The 18419-nt window shown below is 36.6% G+C and overlaps 1 protein-coding gene and 1 pseudogene across 5 annotated transcripts in view; both read left to right on the top strand.

Moving 5' to 3' along the window:
- The first annotated feature begins 614 nt into the window (after positions 1 to 614).
- Positions 615 to 18419, top strand: part of STIL (STIL centriolar assembly protein) — a 52978-nt gene continuing 35173 nt past the window's right edge. The window contains exons 1-8 of one of the 4 annotated variants that reach the window (XM_019749411.3): positions 615 to 748; positions 7496 to 7567; positions 7884 to 8377; positions 10490 to 10576; positions 14086 to 14193; positions 16108 to 16220; positions 16520 to 16707; positions 17933 to 18180. In XM_019749411.3, coding sequence (XP_019604970.3) covers positions 10533 to 10576; positions 14086 to 14193; positions 16108 to 16220; positions 16520 to 16707; positions 17933 to 18180 — 701 coding nt within the window. In that variant the 5' untranslated portion in view covers positions 615 to 748; positions 7496 to 7567; positions 7884 to 8377; positions 10490 to 10532. Of the gene's footprint in view, positions 749 to 7495; positions 7568 to 7883; positions 8440 to 10489; positions 10577 to 14085; positions 14194 to 16107; positions 16221 to 16519; positions 16708 to 17932; positions 18181 to 18419 lie in introns of all 4 variants that reach the window. The other 3 variants (XM_074334682.2, XM_074334681.2, XM_074334679.2) reach the window with 3 other exon arrangements.
- On the top strand, positions 640 to 5907 carry LOC109456853 (uncharacterized; annotated as a pseudogene). Its single transcript, XR_016018424.1, has 2 exons — positions 640 to 748; positions 2127 to 5907. The product of XR_016018424.1 is annotated as an uncharacterized LOC109456853 (transcript).

Raw genomic sequence — 18419 nt, 5'->3', positions numbered from 1 at the left:
GGCTTCCGCTGCTCGTTCGGCGGCGGTGCTTGGGGACCCCCCATGCGAGGCCGCACCCCCTTTCCTCCCAGCTCTTTTGCCGGCTCATTCTTCGTTCAGTCCGCAGGTCCTTTATTCTGCGCCTTCTTGTGTCAGGCCTGCGCTGGAGTCTGGGACGTGACACACGGGAGAGGAGAACCCATTGTCTCCGTTCACAAGGAGTTCAAATCCTAGCGGGGAGGCAGCGACCTGAATAAATCAACACACGAATAAGTAAATAAATACAAACAGCAATATGAGCTTTGAAGGGGAAAAAAAAGAAATAACAAGGGATGGATGTAATTTGGATAAGGTAGTCAGAGAAGACCAACTCAGAGGTGACATTTAAGCCAAGATCTAAAGATAGGAAAGAGCAAAACCAGGCAAAGACTGGGATACAGTGTCCCACAAAAACAGAAGTGTGCAAAATCCCTGAACCAGCTTGTGTTAGAGAAGACCAGTAAGACCAGAACTCTGTGAATGAAGGAGAGAATGGAAGGTGGGTGAGTTAGGCTGGTAGCAGGTCATTCAGGCCCTTTGGTAATGGAAAGGAGTTTGAATTGTATTCTAATTGCAATGGGAAGCCCTTTATAACTCCGTTTCCCTGCCCCCTGCATGAAGGAAAAGTCTTAAGAGAGAAGAAATGGAGCCTAAGGAATGAGTCTTGGTGAACACAGATCTTTAAAAGTTGGAGAGAGGAGGAGGACCCTGAAAAGGAGGAGCCAGAAAGGTAGGAGGAAAACCAGAAGCATGTGGTGGTCCAAGCAACGAGGAGAGTATTTGGGGTGGAATTGTGGTGATGTGATGTAGTTGGTGAATGTTGTGTTAAAAGCAGATGAGTACAGATAAATTGGATTTGGCAACAGGGAGACTTTAGACTTACGAACTCAAAGCAGATCACGCACTATATTTAATTTGAAGCTAGATTGAAAGAAGAGTAGATAGGAGATGAGGAAACGGAAACGAAGACAATAGAATAAGGGGTCTCCCAGGAGAACTATGACCACAGTAGGTTGAGTACTTACAGTCCTGTACCCCGCCCATTTCTTTCTGCCAACCAGGCTACTAAGGAAAATACTAATGTGAAAAGATACTTTAAAAAGTGAAACACAGATACCCATTTCTGCCAAGGGAGTTATTTCCAGGAAGAACAAGGTTAGGCAAAAGAACAGTTTATTATTTATTGGCTGTTTGGGTCTGTCTTGGTTATCTATTGCTGTGTAACAACGCAACCCCCTAACTTAATGGCTTACAACAAGAAATGCTTGGTGTGGGACCCTCACTCCCTCCGCCTAACACAAATACATTTGGTGACCAGAAGTGTTCAGTGTGAGTTGTACTGTAGTAGACAGAGGAGACACGTGGTAGAGTTTTTCCAAAACACCTACCTAACTACACCAGGTAGTCACGTGCCCAGCCATGGAGGCTAGGATTCATAAAATACACCACGCTACTCTGATGCTTGAACATTTAATCCCTCTGCTTGTCCACAGTGAACGGTCTAACTTTTAGCAACTTGGTCCTAATTTCTCCCACCAAAATTCATTTTGTCTTAGCCTTATATCAGTGTTCCTACTCCTTGGAGTTTGTAGAGAAGCAATGAGTTCCAACCTGGATGCAAACAACAGACCTTCAATAATAATATGCCTCAATAAATATATGTTGAATAAGTGGGTGTCACCCAATAAAGGCCAATTTCCTATCTAAACCCACAGATTGAATCCATAGATTAAATAAATTGGATGAATATCTACTATGTTCCAGGCATTTCACTTAACATTACCTATTTTGTGATGATATTCAAACTTTTTAGTGATCAGTACAATCAGAATGTCTGTAGATTTCTGTGCCAGGATTTGCTGTGCGGGGCATCAAGCTTCCCATTGTTGGATCATAGGAAGATCCTTGGTGTCCCAGGAGAGGGGTGGAGGGTACTCGAAGTGCTCAGGGGAGTCGCTATATACCAACTCATATGAAAATAATTCAATTTTTTAACCACCAATCAAGTCTTACCAGTTGTGTGTTGGCTAAATATCAGCCTTGCCTTATAAAATCCTCATAATGTTGTTAGTACTGTACGTAGTGAAATTAGTACTGTCATTTTGCAGATGGAGAAACAAGGCCAGGAAGTGGAAATACTTTGTTCAAGACCACACAAGCAGTAGATAGTAAAATGAATTTCAAACTCAGCATGTATGGCTTCAAAATCTGCATTCTTTCTCTACAGTATTGACACCTTATGAGATAAAAAGTTCCATACTCACAAAATCCCTTCAAAGTAAGTACTGTTACAGATGAGAACACTGATCTCAGAAAGTGTGTAACAAGAGCTATCCTCAAAACCCACTCCTACCCATTTGTGTTTGTTTATCATCAAGTATATTAGGTCTTTTGGGCATATATTCAGTGCATGCATACTATTCCCAGGGTATAGTTAATTTCCTACTGAACTCTCTAGGGGCTTCAGAAATAGAACCTTGTCACCATTTATTTGTCCTCTTTATTATAATTGCCCTTAGGAGATAGATCATCTGTTCTCACACTTTCTTTTTCCCATTCTTGATCATGTCTCTTGGCTGGTATGTGCTATTCATTTTTTAGGATTCAGCTCAGATTTTATCTCCTCCAGGAACCTCTCTAAATTCCCAAGACTGGTTTAGGTGCCCCCCCCCCCCCGTTTGTGCTTCTACCCCCACAAACACACACACACTTACTCCGTCCCTTGTTTACTTCTCTTGTAGCATTGTGTGTGTATTGTGTATATCCATACTAGATTTAGAGTTCCTTGAATACGGACAATGTATTATTGTTACAACATGATTCACTCTTTTAAGGAAACTCCAAGGTTCTTGGAAGATTTAGACTGAATCATGATGAAATAGAAAATCTGAACAGATTACTAGCAAACAAATTGAATCAGTAATCAAAAACCTCCCAACAAAATCCAGGACCAGATGTCTTCACTGGTGAATTCTACCAAATATTCAAAGAAGAATTAATACCAGTCTTTCTCCAAAAAAATAGAAGAGGCGGGAACTCTTCCAAATTATTTTATGAGGGCAGCATTACCCTGATACCAAAACTAGGCAAGGATGCCACAACAAAAGAAAATTACAGGCTAATATGCCAGATGAACATAAATACAAAAATCTTCAACAAAGTATTAGCAAACCAAATTCAACAATACATTAAAGGGATCATATACCATGATCTACTACCTTTATTCCACATAGTATTGGAAGTCCTAGCCAGAGCAATTAGGCAAGAAAAGAAATAGGCATCCAAACTGGAAAGGAAGAAGTAAAACTGTCACCATTTGTAGATGACATGATTATTATATATAGAAAACGTTAAAGATTCCATCAAAAAACTGTTAGAACTAATAAATTCAGTCAAGTTGCAACCCCACATCAATACACAAAATCAATACACAAATCAATACACAAAAATCTGTTGCAAACTATCAGAAAGAGAAATTAAGAAAACAATCCCATTTACAATTGCATCAAAAAGAATAAAATACCTAGGAAAAAATTTCACCAAGGAGGTGAAAGATCTATATACTGAAAACTATAAGATATTAATGAAAGAAATTGAAGAAGACACAAATAAATAGAAAGATATTCTGTGTTCATGGACTGTAAGAATATTGTTAAAATGTCCATACTACCCAAGGCAATATACAGATTCAATATAATCCCTATAAAAATTCCAATGGTATTTTTCACAGAAATAGAACAAACAATCCTAAAATTTGTATGGAACCACCGAAGACCTCAAATAGCCAAAGCAGTCTTGAGAAAAAAGAACAAAGCAGAGGGCATCATGCTGCCTGCTTTTAAACTATATTACAAAGTTATGGTAATTAAAACAGTATGGTATTGTCCTAAAAACAAACACATAGATCAATGGAACAGAATAGAGAGCACAGAAATAAACCCATGTAGATATGGTCAATTAACTTATGACAAAGGAGCTAGTTTGCTTGAATGCAAAATCAGGATGATGGTACATTAGCAAATACTTTCAGAGAATTCACTGGTATGTGTTGATTATTCTCTTCATTCCAAACAATCCAAGCTTTGAAAAATAAGTCAACATAACATATAAATTGTTGTTATTACCTCTAACAAAAGGTTTAAGAATCTTAAAGGAATTTTGATTAAGTTGACAGATTAGCAATCCCCTTAAAAATTTGATGTTCCTTAAAAGTGAAACTGTCATTGTTTTTAAAAAGCAACAGTCCATCTTAGTTCAGAAGTGTAAATAAAGGAAGGGAAAGCTGGGTGCTTGGAGAAATGTAGTAAATAAGTAACAGAACTGATAACTGATTCCAACTTCCCTGTTCCTGGTGGTAACAATAGCTAGCTCTTTATTCCCACAGCCAGCCTATTAGCAGGCATGTCAACATTTATAATACTGAACACTTACCTGGTCTAATCATAAAGACCATGTCACAGGGATTGAAAGGGAAAAAGTGAAAATGAAGACAACTGGTATGTTAGGATGCAGAACTTGGATGAATTTCCCCCTTTACAGTATTTTTCTTGTTATAGTATTGTTTATGCAACAAACTCATACGTTTTCAAAAAGTGTGACATACTGGAAGTCGTTTTGTGAAGAAAATTAAAGTATTTGCAAATTTGAAAAATAAGACTGGTAGCTTTTCTGTTAGAGCCAATAACCACAGCAATTCCATAGTGTCCTGAAATGACACAAATATATATAAATAGGGATTAAAGAATAGCATACTATATATATTCAGTCTATTTAAACTGGCCTGCAATCTAACAATAATTCATATTTGTTTTGGATAATTACCTCTTATTACCCCACCTATAAAATTGTGCCTTCCTTGTTCTGTGCTTGTCATGTTCTTCCAATTCTCCACACCATTTAGCACAAAACTTAGTCTGTAGTAGGTCCTTGGTATAGCATTTGTAGATTTTATTTCACTAAGCTTATTTTCTTTCTAATTTATCAAATCAGTTCCCTAATCTCTATGAATGTGTTGCTCATTTATTAACACTGTCAATTGTTAATACACCTGGCCTAATAATAATATATGGGCAGCTTTTAATTAACTTTCATACTCATTATGCTTTCAATCTTTTTTATGATAAAATACAATATGCAAAAGAGGAAAATCAATCTTAAACAGCAGAATTGGGGCCAAATCCCCAAAGCCAATGCTTATTACAGCAAAGGGCTAGGGAATAAGTGCTTTAGGTATCTCCAAGCTATACTAAATATAAAGCTGAGTCATTCCAACCCTAAAATAAAGATTACTTTACATTCAATTAAAAAAGTATCTACTTGGTCCCAGTCTGCCTCTTTGGGCCCTCTCAGACACTTAAGATCTGACTGCAGCCATGAGCAGCAATGAGTGCTTCAGGTGTGAACAATCTGGCCATTGGGCCTGGGAATGTCCTCCTAGTAGTGGAGGCCATGATTAAAGAGTAAGAAGCCCTCGCAGAGGGGTTTTGCCTCAGATAGAGCTTTCCCATTTGTTTCATCTAATCTTCCAGTCATGTTATTGCTGTGGTGAGTCTGGTCATCTTGCCAAGGACTGTGATCTTCAGGAGGATGCCTGCTATAATTGAGGTAGAGGTGGCTACATTGCCAGGGCTGCAAAGAGCCCAAGAGCAATACTGTTACAACTGTGGCAAACCAGCCATCTGGCTCGTGGCTGCAGATGAGCAGATGAGCGGAAATACTATTGTGGATAATTTGGACACATTAGAAAAGACTGCACCAAAGTTAAGTGCTATAGGAGTAGTGAAACTGGTCATGTAGCCATCAACTGCAGCAGCGTTAAGTGAAGTCAATTGTGGTTATTGCTGTGGTTAGTCAGGGCACCTTGCACAGGAATTGAGGCCACGGCTTTAATTATTTTCCTTTGTTGCCCCTCCTTTTCCTGATTGATGGTTATATTATTTTCTCTAAACACTCTTGCCTGGCCAAAGGTTGGCAGATAGAGGCTACGCCCATACCACTGAGTTTGCTTGCTGTGTAAAAGGAAGAAAGGGGTGGGGGAAAAAATCAACTTTCTGCATTTCGCTACGAAAAAAGTTTATGTTTAGTTTGGTATAGCTGATACGTATAATGCTTTGTTAAAGAACCACGTTTCAGTGCCACTGCTGAATAGGGAATGATGAATGGGAAGAGTTGAGTGAAACCAGTAAGCCCATTCTAGGTTTCTTGACTATGTACCCATGTAGGAGGTAAAAACCAATTCTGGAAGTCTCTGTGAGCTTCCATAAACAACTTTAATTTTAGCATAGTGATGGCCTTGGATTGTCTGACCTCAGTAGCCATCAAATAACATCAAGTAACATCTGTATCAGGCCCTACATAGAACATACAGTTGAGTGGGAGTAAACAAAATAAAAAGACAAACATACTTGTTGATGTCTATGTGAGAAAAATCCAGATAAAAGCCTAAATAGGAACAACTTCACAGCATTGATGCTGGATATGCAGATGGTGATGGCGAGGATTTAGAACACATTTGTTTTTTTGGGTTTTTTTACAGACTAAATCTAAAACCCATGTATGCTCAGAGTTAGCATAATTTGGAATTATTCAGGAATTGCAGAGAAATGCATTTTCACAGAAATTAAAATGTTATTGTTGTATACTATATCACTTAAGATAACTGTTTCGTTTGCTGTAATAGTTTTTAAAAGTCAGATGGAAAAAGTAACTTAAGTCCTAAAAACTAGAAATGTAACTTTAAACTATCCAATAAAGCTGGAGGAGGGAGGAAAAAGTACCGTGTTTCCCCGAAAATAAGACCTAGCAGAATCAGCTCTAATGCATCTTCTGGAGCAAATATTAATATAAGACCTGGTCTTATTTTACTATAAGACTGGGTATAATATAATTAATGTATTAATTATATTACATATAGTCTTATATTAATTTTTGCTCCAAAAGACACATTAGAGCTGATTGTCTGGCTAGGTCTTATTTTCAGGGGAACACGGTATCTACTCTATGCATAGTATAAATGTATATCTTGCTTGTAAGTCCAGTGGTAATAAATTGTTTAAAGTTCTTTTTGGTATTTGAGTTATTAAGCAAAAAAAAGATACTTTATTGTTGTTAAAAATTAGCTCCTCTAACTACTTCAACTCTCCTTTTGCCCCTTTTCCTTTTTAACAGACTATATATTTTTAGAAGTTTTAGATTTACAGAAAAATTGAGAACATAGTACAGAGTTCCCATATACTCCACAGTTTTCCCTGTTATTAACATCTTTTATTTAGTATGGTACATTTGTTACAATTAACAAACCAATACTGGTACATTAATTAAAGTCCGCAGTTTATTTAGATTTTCTTCTTTTAACCTAGTGTCATTTTTCTGTTCCATGGTCCTATTCACGATACCGCATTACATTAGATTGTTGTATCTCTTTATGTTCCTCTTGGCTAGTTTCTTAGATTTTCCTTATTTTTGATAACTTTTACAGTTTTGAGCAGTTCAGACCTTAAGAGACTCCCATATCGCTCAGGAAACTACCAAAAGTAGAATCTAGAGGAAGGTAAGTGGCATTTCAAATCCTGACTCTGCACTAACTAGCTGTGTGATATTTTTAAGTTTCCTTCCTTGTTGAATAGGGATAATACTTCTCTACTTTGGCTGTTAGGACAATCATGTAAGATAATGGCAGAGAAGGCCCAATTACCAACATTAGTTGTGGAGATAACTAAATTATCACGCCAAAATTAAACTATATGCAATATATATACATATATATGAAGACAATTTTTAAAAATGTTTGTTATTGAAGAAAGAGGACGCTTCTTAGGAAAAAAACTGGAAGAAATCTAACTTTCCTTCTCTTTTGGCCGTTCAAGTAAAGGGTTTCACCCGCTTCTAGCCGTGGAGCAACCAGGACAGCGTACTTCTTGCTTCTGCCATCCTCACTTCAGCCAGACTGGGCTTCTCTTTGCGCGTGTGCAAGGCCCGCCCCACCCCGGAAGTTAACCGTTGTCGAAATATCAAGTATTTAAATCCTCCGGATTCTGATCCCGGAGCGCCAGTGGCGCACTCATTTCTTCAAGGAGGCTTGGAATTGGTCGAGCGCGGGACCGATGCAGGGTGCTGATTGGCTAGCGCAACAGCACGTCGCGGAGACAGTGCGTGACTCCTCCTACCCCTCCCCTGTTTCCTGATGGGTCGGGTTTCTGACCAGTCAGCTGGCGCGGCGCGAGCTTCGGTTTCACGGGCTTGTGTTTGCCGCCTTTGTTCCCGCGACCCTAACGTCCCAGGGCGGAGTTGGCGGAGGCGCTCCTTGGAGCCGATCTGTGTTCCTGCCCACCAAACAGACCCCGGCTCGGCGGAGGTTGTGGTCAGTGGGCCTTTGTGTTTCGATTTCCACTGAGAGGCAGCAGCGGGGCCCGGGAAAGAACGGTGAGCAACATTCAGGGCCTTCTAGGGGGTTCAGCGCCCCGGCAGCCTGGGCTAATGACGTGAAGGGGAAATAGTGGGAGGAATAAGCGGACCACGAATTTCTTGGACGTCATTTTTGCGTAGATATGCGAAAGAGGTTTTCAGTCAATAACGTGCCATTTATAGTTTTCACTGTAAATATTTGTTGAAGACTGAAACCCTGTGTGCTCGTTCTTGCATTCCTCACATTGTCTAGCTCAGATAGCTACATAGGAGGAGATCAGTTAATGTTTGAAGTTCGTGGTCTACTGTAAGTAATGTGAAAACAAGAAAGTGTGAAAATGCTGTGTATGAACACAGGCGGTAGTAGCATCACCCTTGTATCTAGGAGATGGTTTCATAGAGGAAGTGACATTCGAGTTGGATTGTGAAGGATGATGTGGGTATTCCAAGTAAAGGGAACACAACCTGTGCAAAGATACTCAAACTCGGGGAATGCAAGTAGTTCATTTTGATTCGAATGTAGGATGAGTGGATAAGGGATAAATAAGATTGGATAATAGGGTGGGGCCAGATTGTGATGGTTTTTTATTCTGTATATAAAGAAGAGCCATCAACTTTTTAAGCAGGAGAATAATTACATCAGATTTATATAGAAATACCCTGCCAGCAGCACTGTGGGGACTTTTCACTAAATCTGGTGAGAGTTGATGAAGTAGAGAACTAAGGTAGTGGAGATGGAAAGACAGAATTTTTATGGGGGAAGAGGGAAGGAGAGGTAAGAATCACTTGGTGGTTTCCATTTGATACACGGTGATGCCATTATCCAAGGAGAATATGTTTTGCTAGGTATAGGTATTGTGTGCTTTTAGTTTCACTAGTTTTAATTGCTTCCATGATGCTGTCAGAATAAGCTGTTCCACGTGTATTGTTTTAAAATGAGAAATGGATCAACATTATCTTTTTACCCTAAGGCATGAAGGAAGACGAGACATATATGGAGTTTTAAGACTCTTCTGTTTAATGAAGAAAAATGGCACTTTATATACTAACTAGAGTTACAGTTATCAAGCTGCATATCATTACCCATGACAACCAGGTGGCATAGAAGGGCTTTAGAGTTTTAAACCTGCATCCATAGAAGTTGCATGAAGTCCAGGTATCTCCAACAGGGACTTTTTAGTCAGGTTTACAAGGGCACTTTCAGTAGGATTTTGTTCTTGTAAATATTTCCAGCCTCAGACTTTATCTAAAAATCTTTTCTGAATAACTTCTGCACCTGCATTAATAACTCTTTCCTCCCTTATCTTACTTCAGACAATCCTTTTTTGCTAGAATTGAAATGGAATGTACAGGGCTTAAAGAACTTGATATAGGAAATACTGAACTATACAGAAAGGACTTCGAGGTCTGTATTTTTTTTGCTTTGATAATATTTAGATGGAGACAGCCAGCGGGCAATTAGAAATATGAGTTTTAAACTCAGAAGAGAGGTGGAAGCTGAAAGTTTGCCGTGTACAGATGGGTGCGGAAGCAATGGGAGTGGATAAGAATCCCTAGAGGAGGGCATGTGGAGCCACAAACACCACTGATCTTGCACTGATACAAGTCAGTTTGTGGGGATGCAGTGTTTATCTTCCATCTTCACAAGGTTGAAGATTCGTTGACTTCATTATAGACCCAATAAATATCTAGCCTCAATTGTTCCTATTTGCTGCTTTGTGGTTTTTTGAATATTATGGGGCTTTTGGTCAAAATCTCATATATTAAATACTACCTGCCCTACCCAGCTCATTTAATTGATACAGTGATCTTGGGGGCTGAATCTGTGCTTTCCTTAATGAAAAGATATATTGGTAGGTTTTGCTGCCAAGAATAAATGTTAACAATAATTTATAGGCACAATAGCTATAAAGTATGAAAATGATCAAAACCCACATCCATTTTATCTTATTAATCTATAGATGAAGAAACTTTATATAACCTAATTTGTATGTAATTTGTTAATATGTGGTTAAATCATGTTTCTTATTTTTTGTGTTTTACCACTCAGTAATATTTTTGTCTTTAGGATACTGAGCACTTGAAATTGAATAAATTATTCACCAACTATCATGGAGACTCCGTATCCTCTTGCAGGGCCGCAGATGAATACCAGGTATAGAAATATTTTTACAAAATTTTTTTTCACAGTTGCTTACCTAACTTGGGAAGGTAGATTGGAATAGAAGAAAAAAAACTTTAGAATCAGGAAAATCTGCGTCCATATCGCAGCTCTCCCACTTATTAGGTGAGTGACCTTGATCAAGTTAATTAACGTCTCTAAGCCTCAGTTTCCTCATCTCTAAATTGGGGATAATAATGTATTTAACAGAAGATTATTTTGAAGGGTTAAGTAAGATTACTAAACTAAAGGGTCTGGTACATAGAAGGCACTCCGTGGTAAATTTTAGTCTTATTCCCTCATTCCCTTATTTTAGTTTCATAGGGAACCGTTTTATTGATGGAAAATAGTTCTTGAACTCTTAAGGCTAAAAATTATATACATATTTATTTACATCTGAGACAATTGGGAAAGTGGTTGGGTTGGTTGGGTTCCTTCTTCTAAACTAATTCCTTGATGGGAAAAATTTCACATTGGATATGCCAAGTATCCTTAAGTGTCCCTAAGTCTTTTCTTATGCAGAGTAGGAAGGAGGAGCTTGCCACCTGTCTCCTAATTTTCTCAGTCTGTCAGTACTGTGGGAACCAGGCAAATTGGCTTGTGTTGTCTCTTTGGATCATTTCTTATTCTTTTTTTTCCCCTAGGGAAGAACAATTAATGGTGACATGTGAATGTGTGGGTTTTTTTTCTGAATTAGAATTGCATCCATGAGTTACCTTTATTCTCTGTATTGTTTTCTTTGTGCCAGATGTTCTTGATGAAGACAATGGGAAATATGACCCAAAGAGGCTATCATATTTCTTTTGCTTAATTTTGGCCCTTCTGTTCTACTGCCACCTCTTATTCTTTGAAAATTTGTCAACTTCTGTTCTTCTCTTTTCAAATTTATCATTGGGTCAAATTTATTCCTTACATTCTAGGTAGGATAATATACATTACACCCATGTGATTTAAACTGATTATTGCTGGTATATTCAATTCTAGTTTTTTGTTTTGTTTTACTCATATTTTTTACTCTAGTTTTTTGTTTGTTTTTTTAACTGAAACCTTGGGTTTTCAGTAATGTATAGGCTTTAGGGCAGCAGTTCTGAATTATTTTGGGGTTACAGAATGCTTTGAGTATCTGATAGCCGTGAATCTCATTTCCTAAGAAAAAGCACTTATATACATACATGAAAAGTTTTACATCCAATTTAAGGGTGTTTGTGTCTCCCCTGCCTCCAAAGTCTACCTGTATACCTTAGAATAAGAAAAAGACTAGTAACAGCATTTATTGAAATCTTGCTGCGCCAGGTGTGTTGCATGCATTATTTATTTATTTATTTATTTTAAGTGTGTTTTTCCAGGACCCATTAACTCCAAGTCAAGTAGTTGTTTCAACCTAGTTGTGGAGGGTGCAGCTCACAGTGGCCCATGTGGGGATCAAACCGGCAACCTTGTTAAGACCACCGCACTCTAACCAACTGAACTAACTGACTGGCCCCCTGCATGCATTATTCTTAATTAACCTTCACAACACCTATGATATATAAATACTATTATCCCTCTCTTTTTTTGAAATGAGGAAACTGTAGCATAGAGTGATTAACCAACCCAAAGTTATTCAGTTGTTAAGTGGTATAGCCAGGATTTAAACCTGTATGACTTCTATTCTATACTGCAAGGAAGTAAACCTGAAGTAGTGTAGGTTGGGTTTTAAAGATATTATGGCCTGCTGAGAGCACAAAGAAACAGCTAACACTGAGCACTTACAATAAGCCAGGAATTTTTTAAAGCACTTTACATATATTGACTAATTTAATATTCATTATAACTACCCAGAGATGCTGATATAATCCCGTTTAATAGATGAGGAAACTGAGGTACAGAAACATTAACTTCATTAAGGTCACACGACTAGCAAATTGAAGCCAGGTTTCAAACCTAAACAGTTGATCTCCAGATTTTTTGCTTTTAACCCCTACACCATATTGCCTCTCACCAATCGGTAAATGACAAATATATTAGACATAGAGACATAGATAAACTGACAGTTTGTCACTCACTAGCTTTGTGACCTTGACCAAATTTCTTAGTCTCAGACTATGTCCTTATTTCAAAACAGGGAGATTAAAAATTCCTTCCGATACAGGGTGGCAGGATAGCTCAGTTGGTTAAAGTGCAGTGCTCTTAACAACAAGGTTGCCAGTTCAATCCCCGCATGGGCCACTATGAGCTGCGCCCTCCACAACTAGATTGAAACAACTACTTGACTTGGAGCTGATGGGTCCTGGAAAAACACACTTAAAATAAAATTTTAAAAAAGGTTAAAAAAAAGAATTCCTTCCTATAGATATGAGCTCAAATTAGACAAGGATTTGAAAGCACACAGCTAGGAATGTGATAGAGCCAGAATTTGAACCGAAGCTCTAAAGCACTATACCATTGAGCTTCTAGAAGTATGAACTTTGAAATTCAGATTCAAATCCCAGCTCTGCTACTTAATTGCTGTGTGAAGTTAGGAAAGTTATAGTTTGTTATCTATAAAGTAGACAATAAAGTGTTTCTGCATCAGTTTTAGTGAGAAATATTGTGTATGTAAAGTGCTCAGTAGAATGCCTCATAACATAGGTGATCAGTAACGTGGAGCTAGTATTTTAGTTAAGAAACTAAATCAGATGATACATGAAAATAAGATATAGAACAAGGTATTCTTAGTGCATGATGTGATAAATGTTCTTTCAGTTCAACTATTTAACAATGCCACCATGTAAGTACATGGTTGTAGGTAGCTCACTGTCAGAGCTTTCTTGCTTTAATTACATGCAACTCTGGCTAATATTTTCTCCTCAGTCCTTTTCATTGTTTTTTTCCTTATTGTGGTTTTCTCATGTTACTTATGTAAATTAAAAACTTTGCGATGGTACCTTTTATGATTTAATATTGAAACCTTTACACTGCTCCTGGGATCTTTGTTGAGAATTATTTATAAGATGTCCTTTTTATGCTTCAATAATTAAACTTATGTGATAGGTCCCAAGATACCAATTTTGGAAATACTGAAAAATGAAGACTATTAAAGTTTTTGTGCTTTTCATAATTTTATTAGGTATTATCAAACAATTATCTAGAAATTAGTTCTGAGTGATAGATTTTAGTTTTAAATTTAAATGTAAATCCATGGTTTATACCCGTTTTTCTATTACTTAAAAAGGATTTCATAGGATTACTATTCCAGTTTTTTTAAAAAGCTTGTGTGTATATAAATTTATGTATGCATAAGGAAAAAAGGACAGGAAAAAATTGTACCTAAATTTTGAGTGCTTATTCTCTTGATAGTAAAGTTACAAGTGATTTTTTCTTTTATTTTTTAAAAGTATTTTCAACTCTTCTAAAATTGCAAAAGTAATCTGAAAAGCTCCATCATTAAAGTTAAACTATTTCTTATAAAATTTCTACTAAGTTTGCTTTTCATTGTGCTTTGATTTGTTTTTGTTTGTTTGTTTGTTTGTTTGTTTTTTAAGGTTTCCTTCAAGCAGGATGGTACCTTTTTACTTTCCTCCATCAAAATGTGCACTTTGGAACCCAATGCCAATTGGAGATTTCATCTACTTACATCTTAATTACTACAGGTATAAGATGTTTCTCTTTTTAAATCAAACCAGTATAAACAGGAATCAAAAGAATGTATAAGGCAAAATTGATTGCTATGATTATTATTATTTTTTGTTTTGCTTTCCTATTCAGAATCTTCCCTCAGACAAACTAATCCCTTCTGCTGCTGCTTAAATCTGGTCCTCATGCTTTTGAGAAATAATCTTACTTTCACAGTTAAAATATTCTGTAAACCTAAAGTTCCAAGTATTATAAGAATTCAAAAGAGACAAAAATAATAAAAATTGAAAGGGTTTTTCATGCTTCAGTATGATGTCTTTATAGAGCATTGAGAAGATTGAACTGATTTTGAGTGAAGACCGTAGAAGGAATATAAAATATTATGGTTATGCCAGACATAGAAATTTCTGTCTTGAAAGAAAGACATAGAAACTTAGGCTTAAAGTAATAGAAAATAAAGATGCATTGAGATTTTTTTATATGAGGGAGCTACTTGTTAAAAGCGGAATTCTAAGAATGGATCACAGTGGGGAGAGCCTAGAGTCAGCCTAGCTGCAAGATGGTTTTCTGTAATCTAAGAAACATAGATTTATGCCATAGTGGTTTAAGATGCTATAACTGGAGTCAGACTGCCTAGAGGGTCAACCTGATTCTACCACTTCTTATTTATGTGACCTCAGTAAAAGAGCCCAGGATCAGTTTCCTTATTTATAAAATAAGATAATGATACTCATTTCATAGTATTCTTGTGAGGATTGTGAGACAGACTCTATAAAGTAGCAGTTGGCACAGAACCAGGAACAAAGTGTCAAATGGTAGCTACTATAAGGGCTTAGATCAGTGTAGCAATATTGGGATCAAAAGGAAAGAATGAAACAAGGTGCTCTTTGAAGAAACATTAAAGAAACAGTTGATAGCATTTGATGATCTGAATAGAGGGACTAAAGGAAAGATACAAGTCAAAAAGTATTTAAGTTCTAAACCAGTTGGCAGAGAAAGGTGATAGCATTGATAGAAACAGAGTCTTGTAGAAGTTCAACTATTAGGTTGGTGCAAAAGTAATTGTGGTTTAAGAGGTTAAAAACAATTGCAAAAGCTGCAGTTACTTTTGCACCAACCTAATAATATTTGTCATACTTGTTCATTCTTTTCTTCATGTCTCTTAAACTATCTTTTATATTTTCTATTGTTATTTTTCTGTGCCATATTTTGAGTAATTGCTTCAACTGTAATTTTCTTTTTAGCTGTGCTTAGTTGCCATCTATTTTGTTAGTTTAGGTTTTTTAAATGTGGAAGTATACTGTATATATGAAAGATTGTTTATAACATATTTGCACAGCTTATAGAATAAGAATAAACATTTGTGTACCTGTTCCCAGTTAATGATATAATCCATTGAGTTTTTTATTGATTATATTTTTTAATTCTACAAGTTTTTTGTGGTTCTTTTTCAACATTGCCTATTCTTTTTTGATCATATCTTGTTCCTTGCTCATACTTTAAGAGTCCCTTTTATATTTCTTTAAACATTTGAATCATTTATTTATATTCTCTATTCATTAATGCTAGTATCTGAAGTCCATAGACAATATGTAAACAAATGGGTATGATTATTTCAATCAAACTTTATTTACAGAAACAATAGGCTGGACTCAGTTTCTCGATTCCTGCTCTGGTTCATAAAATGAAGCACATGGCTGGGAGAACAACTATAACTTCAGTGTCTGCCTATTGTAGTGCTGGTTTCCAAGCAGCTCTCCCTACTCCCCTAAGTCCCCCACCCCGACCACCACCTTTGACTTTAGGAGTTCCCAACAATAATCTTTGTACATTTTAAAAGATGTGTGTTATATTTTGGCAGCATTTCATGGCAGGAAGATTTTTTAGGATGTTGATCCACTAGATTTCTAAAAATTATTTTTATTTTTCAGAAATCCAAAGGTTGTGGTAACTGAAAAGACCATCCGACTTGCTTGTCGTCATGCTAAACAGAATAAAATAAACACATCATGCTTTTTACTTGGTTCTCTCACAGTAGATGAAGGTAATACACTTAAAACATACTTTTATGCCTATAAAGAACTTATGTTTACCGAGTCAGCCAATTATTGTAATATACTTTGTGCTAATTTTCTTTGCTGTCTACCAAGGTTATGAAGATGTGTAAAACTTGACATTACCCATTATAGGCTTCACAGTCTGGTCAGGTGGAAGAATGTATATTCAAGTCATTTAGTATATTATTAGTATGAACACAATGTTTTGCTATAATGTATGCTTGCTTGGTTGATTTTACATTTTTAATTGGCATGCTACATAATAACTGCTATTTTTGATCTTCAGATGAAGAAAGTGTGATATTGACAGTAGATCGTTTTGATCCTGGTCGAGAAGTACCTGAATGCTTAGAAAGAATACCTACTGCTTCTCTTCCTGGGGACTTTGTGATTCCTTGCAAAGTTCATACTCAAGGACTTTGCTCAAGAGAAGTGATAGTTCATAATGCAGATGACTTCAGTTCAGCTTTTAAGGTGAGATTTGTTGATAACTTAATTATTCTTAATTCAATGCAAGAATCAAACTGTACTATGTCGTATTTTAATAAACCCATATTTAATAAGTATTCATAATAATTTCTGATTGAATGATTGTTGACCTAAAATGCAATTAAATGTGGTTTCTGAGGGCAGAAATCCTAGGTAGGTAATTTGGGTAGCATTTCAGAACAGGAAACAGTATGACCAGGAAAGTGTAAGATGTACTCAGGGTGATATTAAGGGTATAGGTTTTTGCTGGATTTGTGGGCACTTGGACTGAAGTATTAGTTTGGCCATAGTATGGAGAGCCTTGTCTGTTGAGCTAAGGAATTTGAACTTTGTCATATGGGCCATGTACAGTCACTGAAAGTTTTTGATAAGACTGGGGTAATTAATCTGATAGGACAGGCTGACTGAAGTCAGAGAGAGTAGTTAGGCCACGGCAATATTCAGGTGTGTGTTAGAGAGGGTTGTAGCCTGCAGTAGAGTGGTGGCAGTGAGACTAGACAGGACACAGTGGGCATGAGCAACTACAGAGGAAGAAGTTACTTGACAATTTGGGATAATAAGGAAAGACTCAAAGAGGATGGGTTTAGATTTTCTGAGACTTGAGTCAGAGTTAAAATTTACTTAGTTAATTTACAGAGTTAATCCATTTTTCCCCATGTAATAAATATTGCAAGTGACATTCTCCAATAAGAATTTGAAATACTGCTGAGACATCTAAGGTGGAAAGACCCTGTTTTCCCAAAAATAAGATTTAGCCCGACCATCAGCTCTAATGCATCTTTTGGAGGAATAATTAATGTAAGTATTATATTAACACTTAATTAAAAATTAATATAAGTAATACATTATACCTGGTCTTATATAAGACCTAGTCTTATATTAAAATATATAAAATTATATGAGACCGGGTCTTACTAACTTTTGTTCCAAAAGACGCCTTAAAACTGATGGTCCAGCTAGGTCTTATTTTCGGGGAAACACGGTATGTGATGAAGCTTGGTATAGTAAATCTTACTTGCTATGACAAAAATTCATCTAACCTTTTGGTCACATGCAAGAAATGAGATCATTGAAATGTTGTTAGTCCGAAATTGTTTAATTTTGTTAGTGCAAGATATACATGTGTATATCCACCAGTATGAAATAAAGCCTTTAGAGATGTGGACAAGTTTTAAAGTTTTAAAATAATTATATAATATTGATTCCTCAGGCTCTGCAGCACCATGTATGTAGCAAAGATTCCTTGGATTATGGTAAACTGCTTTCCCTAAGAGCTCATCTCACTTCCAGGGAAAGTTTGGACAATTTGGATTTTGACTTGCATTGGGCAGCAGTAACTCTAGCAAATACCTTTAAATGTACACCTGTGAAGCCCATCCCCATTATTCCAACAGCTCTGGCAAGAAATTTGAGCAGTCATCTGAATATTTCTCATGTTCAAGGTACCTATAAATATGGGTAAGTAAAAAGATCTATTCACCCAAACTGTTAAATATTGGTCCCATTAGTATATTTTCATGGTATCCATGTAATACGAAATAATTGTGCAGTCAGTTTACATGCCAGAGATCTGCAGTGGCTAGGTAAATAACCAAGGAAGGTGAAAAATGAAGTTGTTAATTTTTGCTGAACATAGTTTTCTTACAAAGAGTTGTGCACACCACCTCAAGAAAAATTAGTGGTAAAATTATATTAAG

Source organism: Rhinolophus sinicus, chromosome 14 (genome assembly GCF_057876585.1).
Source record: "Rhinolophus sinicus isolate RSI-liver-muscle chromosome 14, RSI-T2T, whole genome shotgun sequence".
NCBI lineage: Eukaryota > Metazoa > Chordata > Mammalia > Chiroptera > Rhinolophidae > Rhinolophus > Rhinolophus sinicus.
This window is presented reverse-complemented; position numbering and strand designations above follow the sequence as displayed.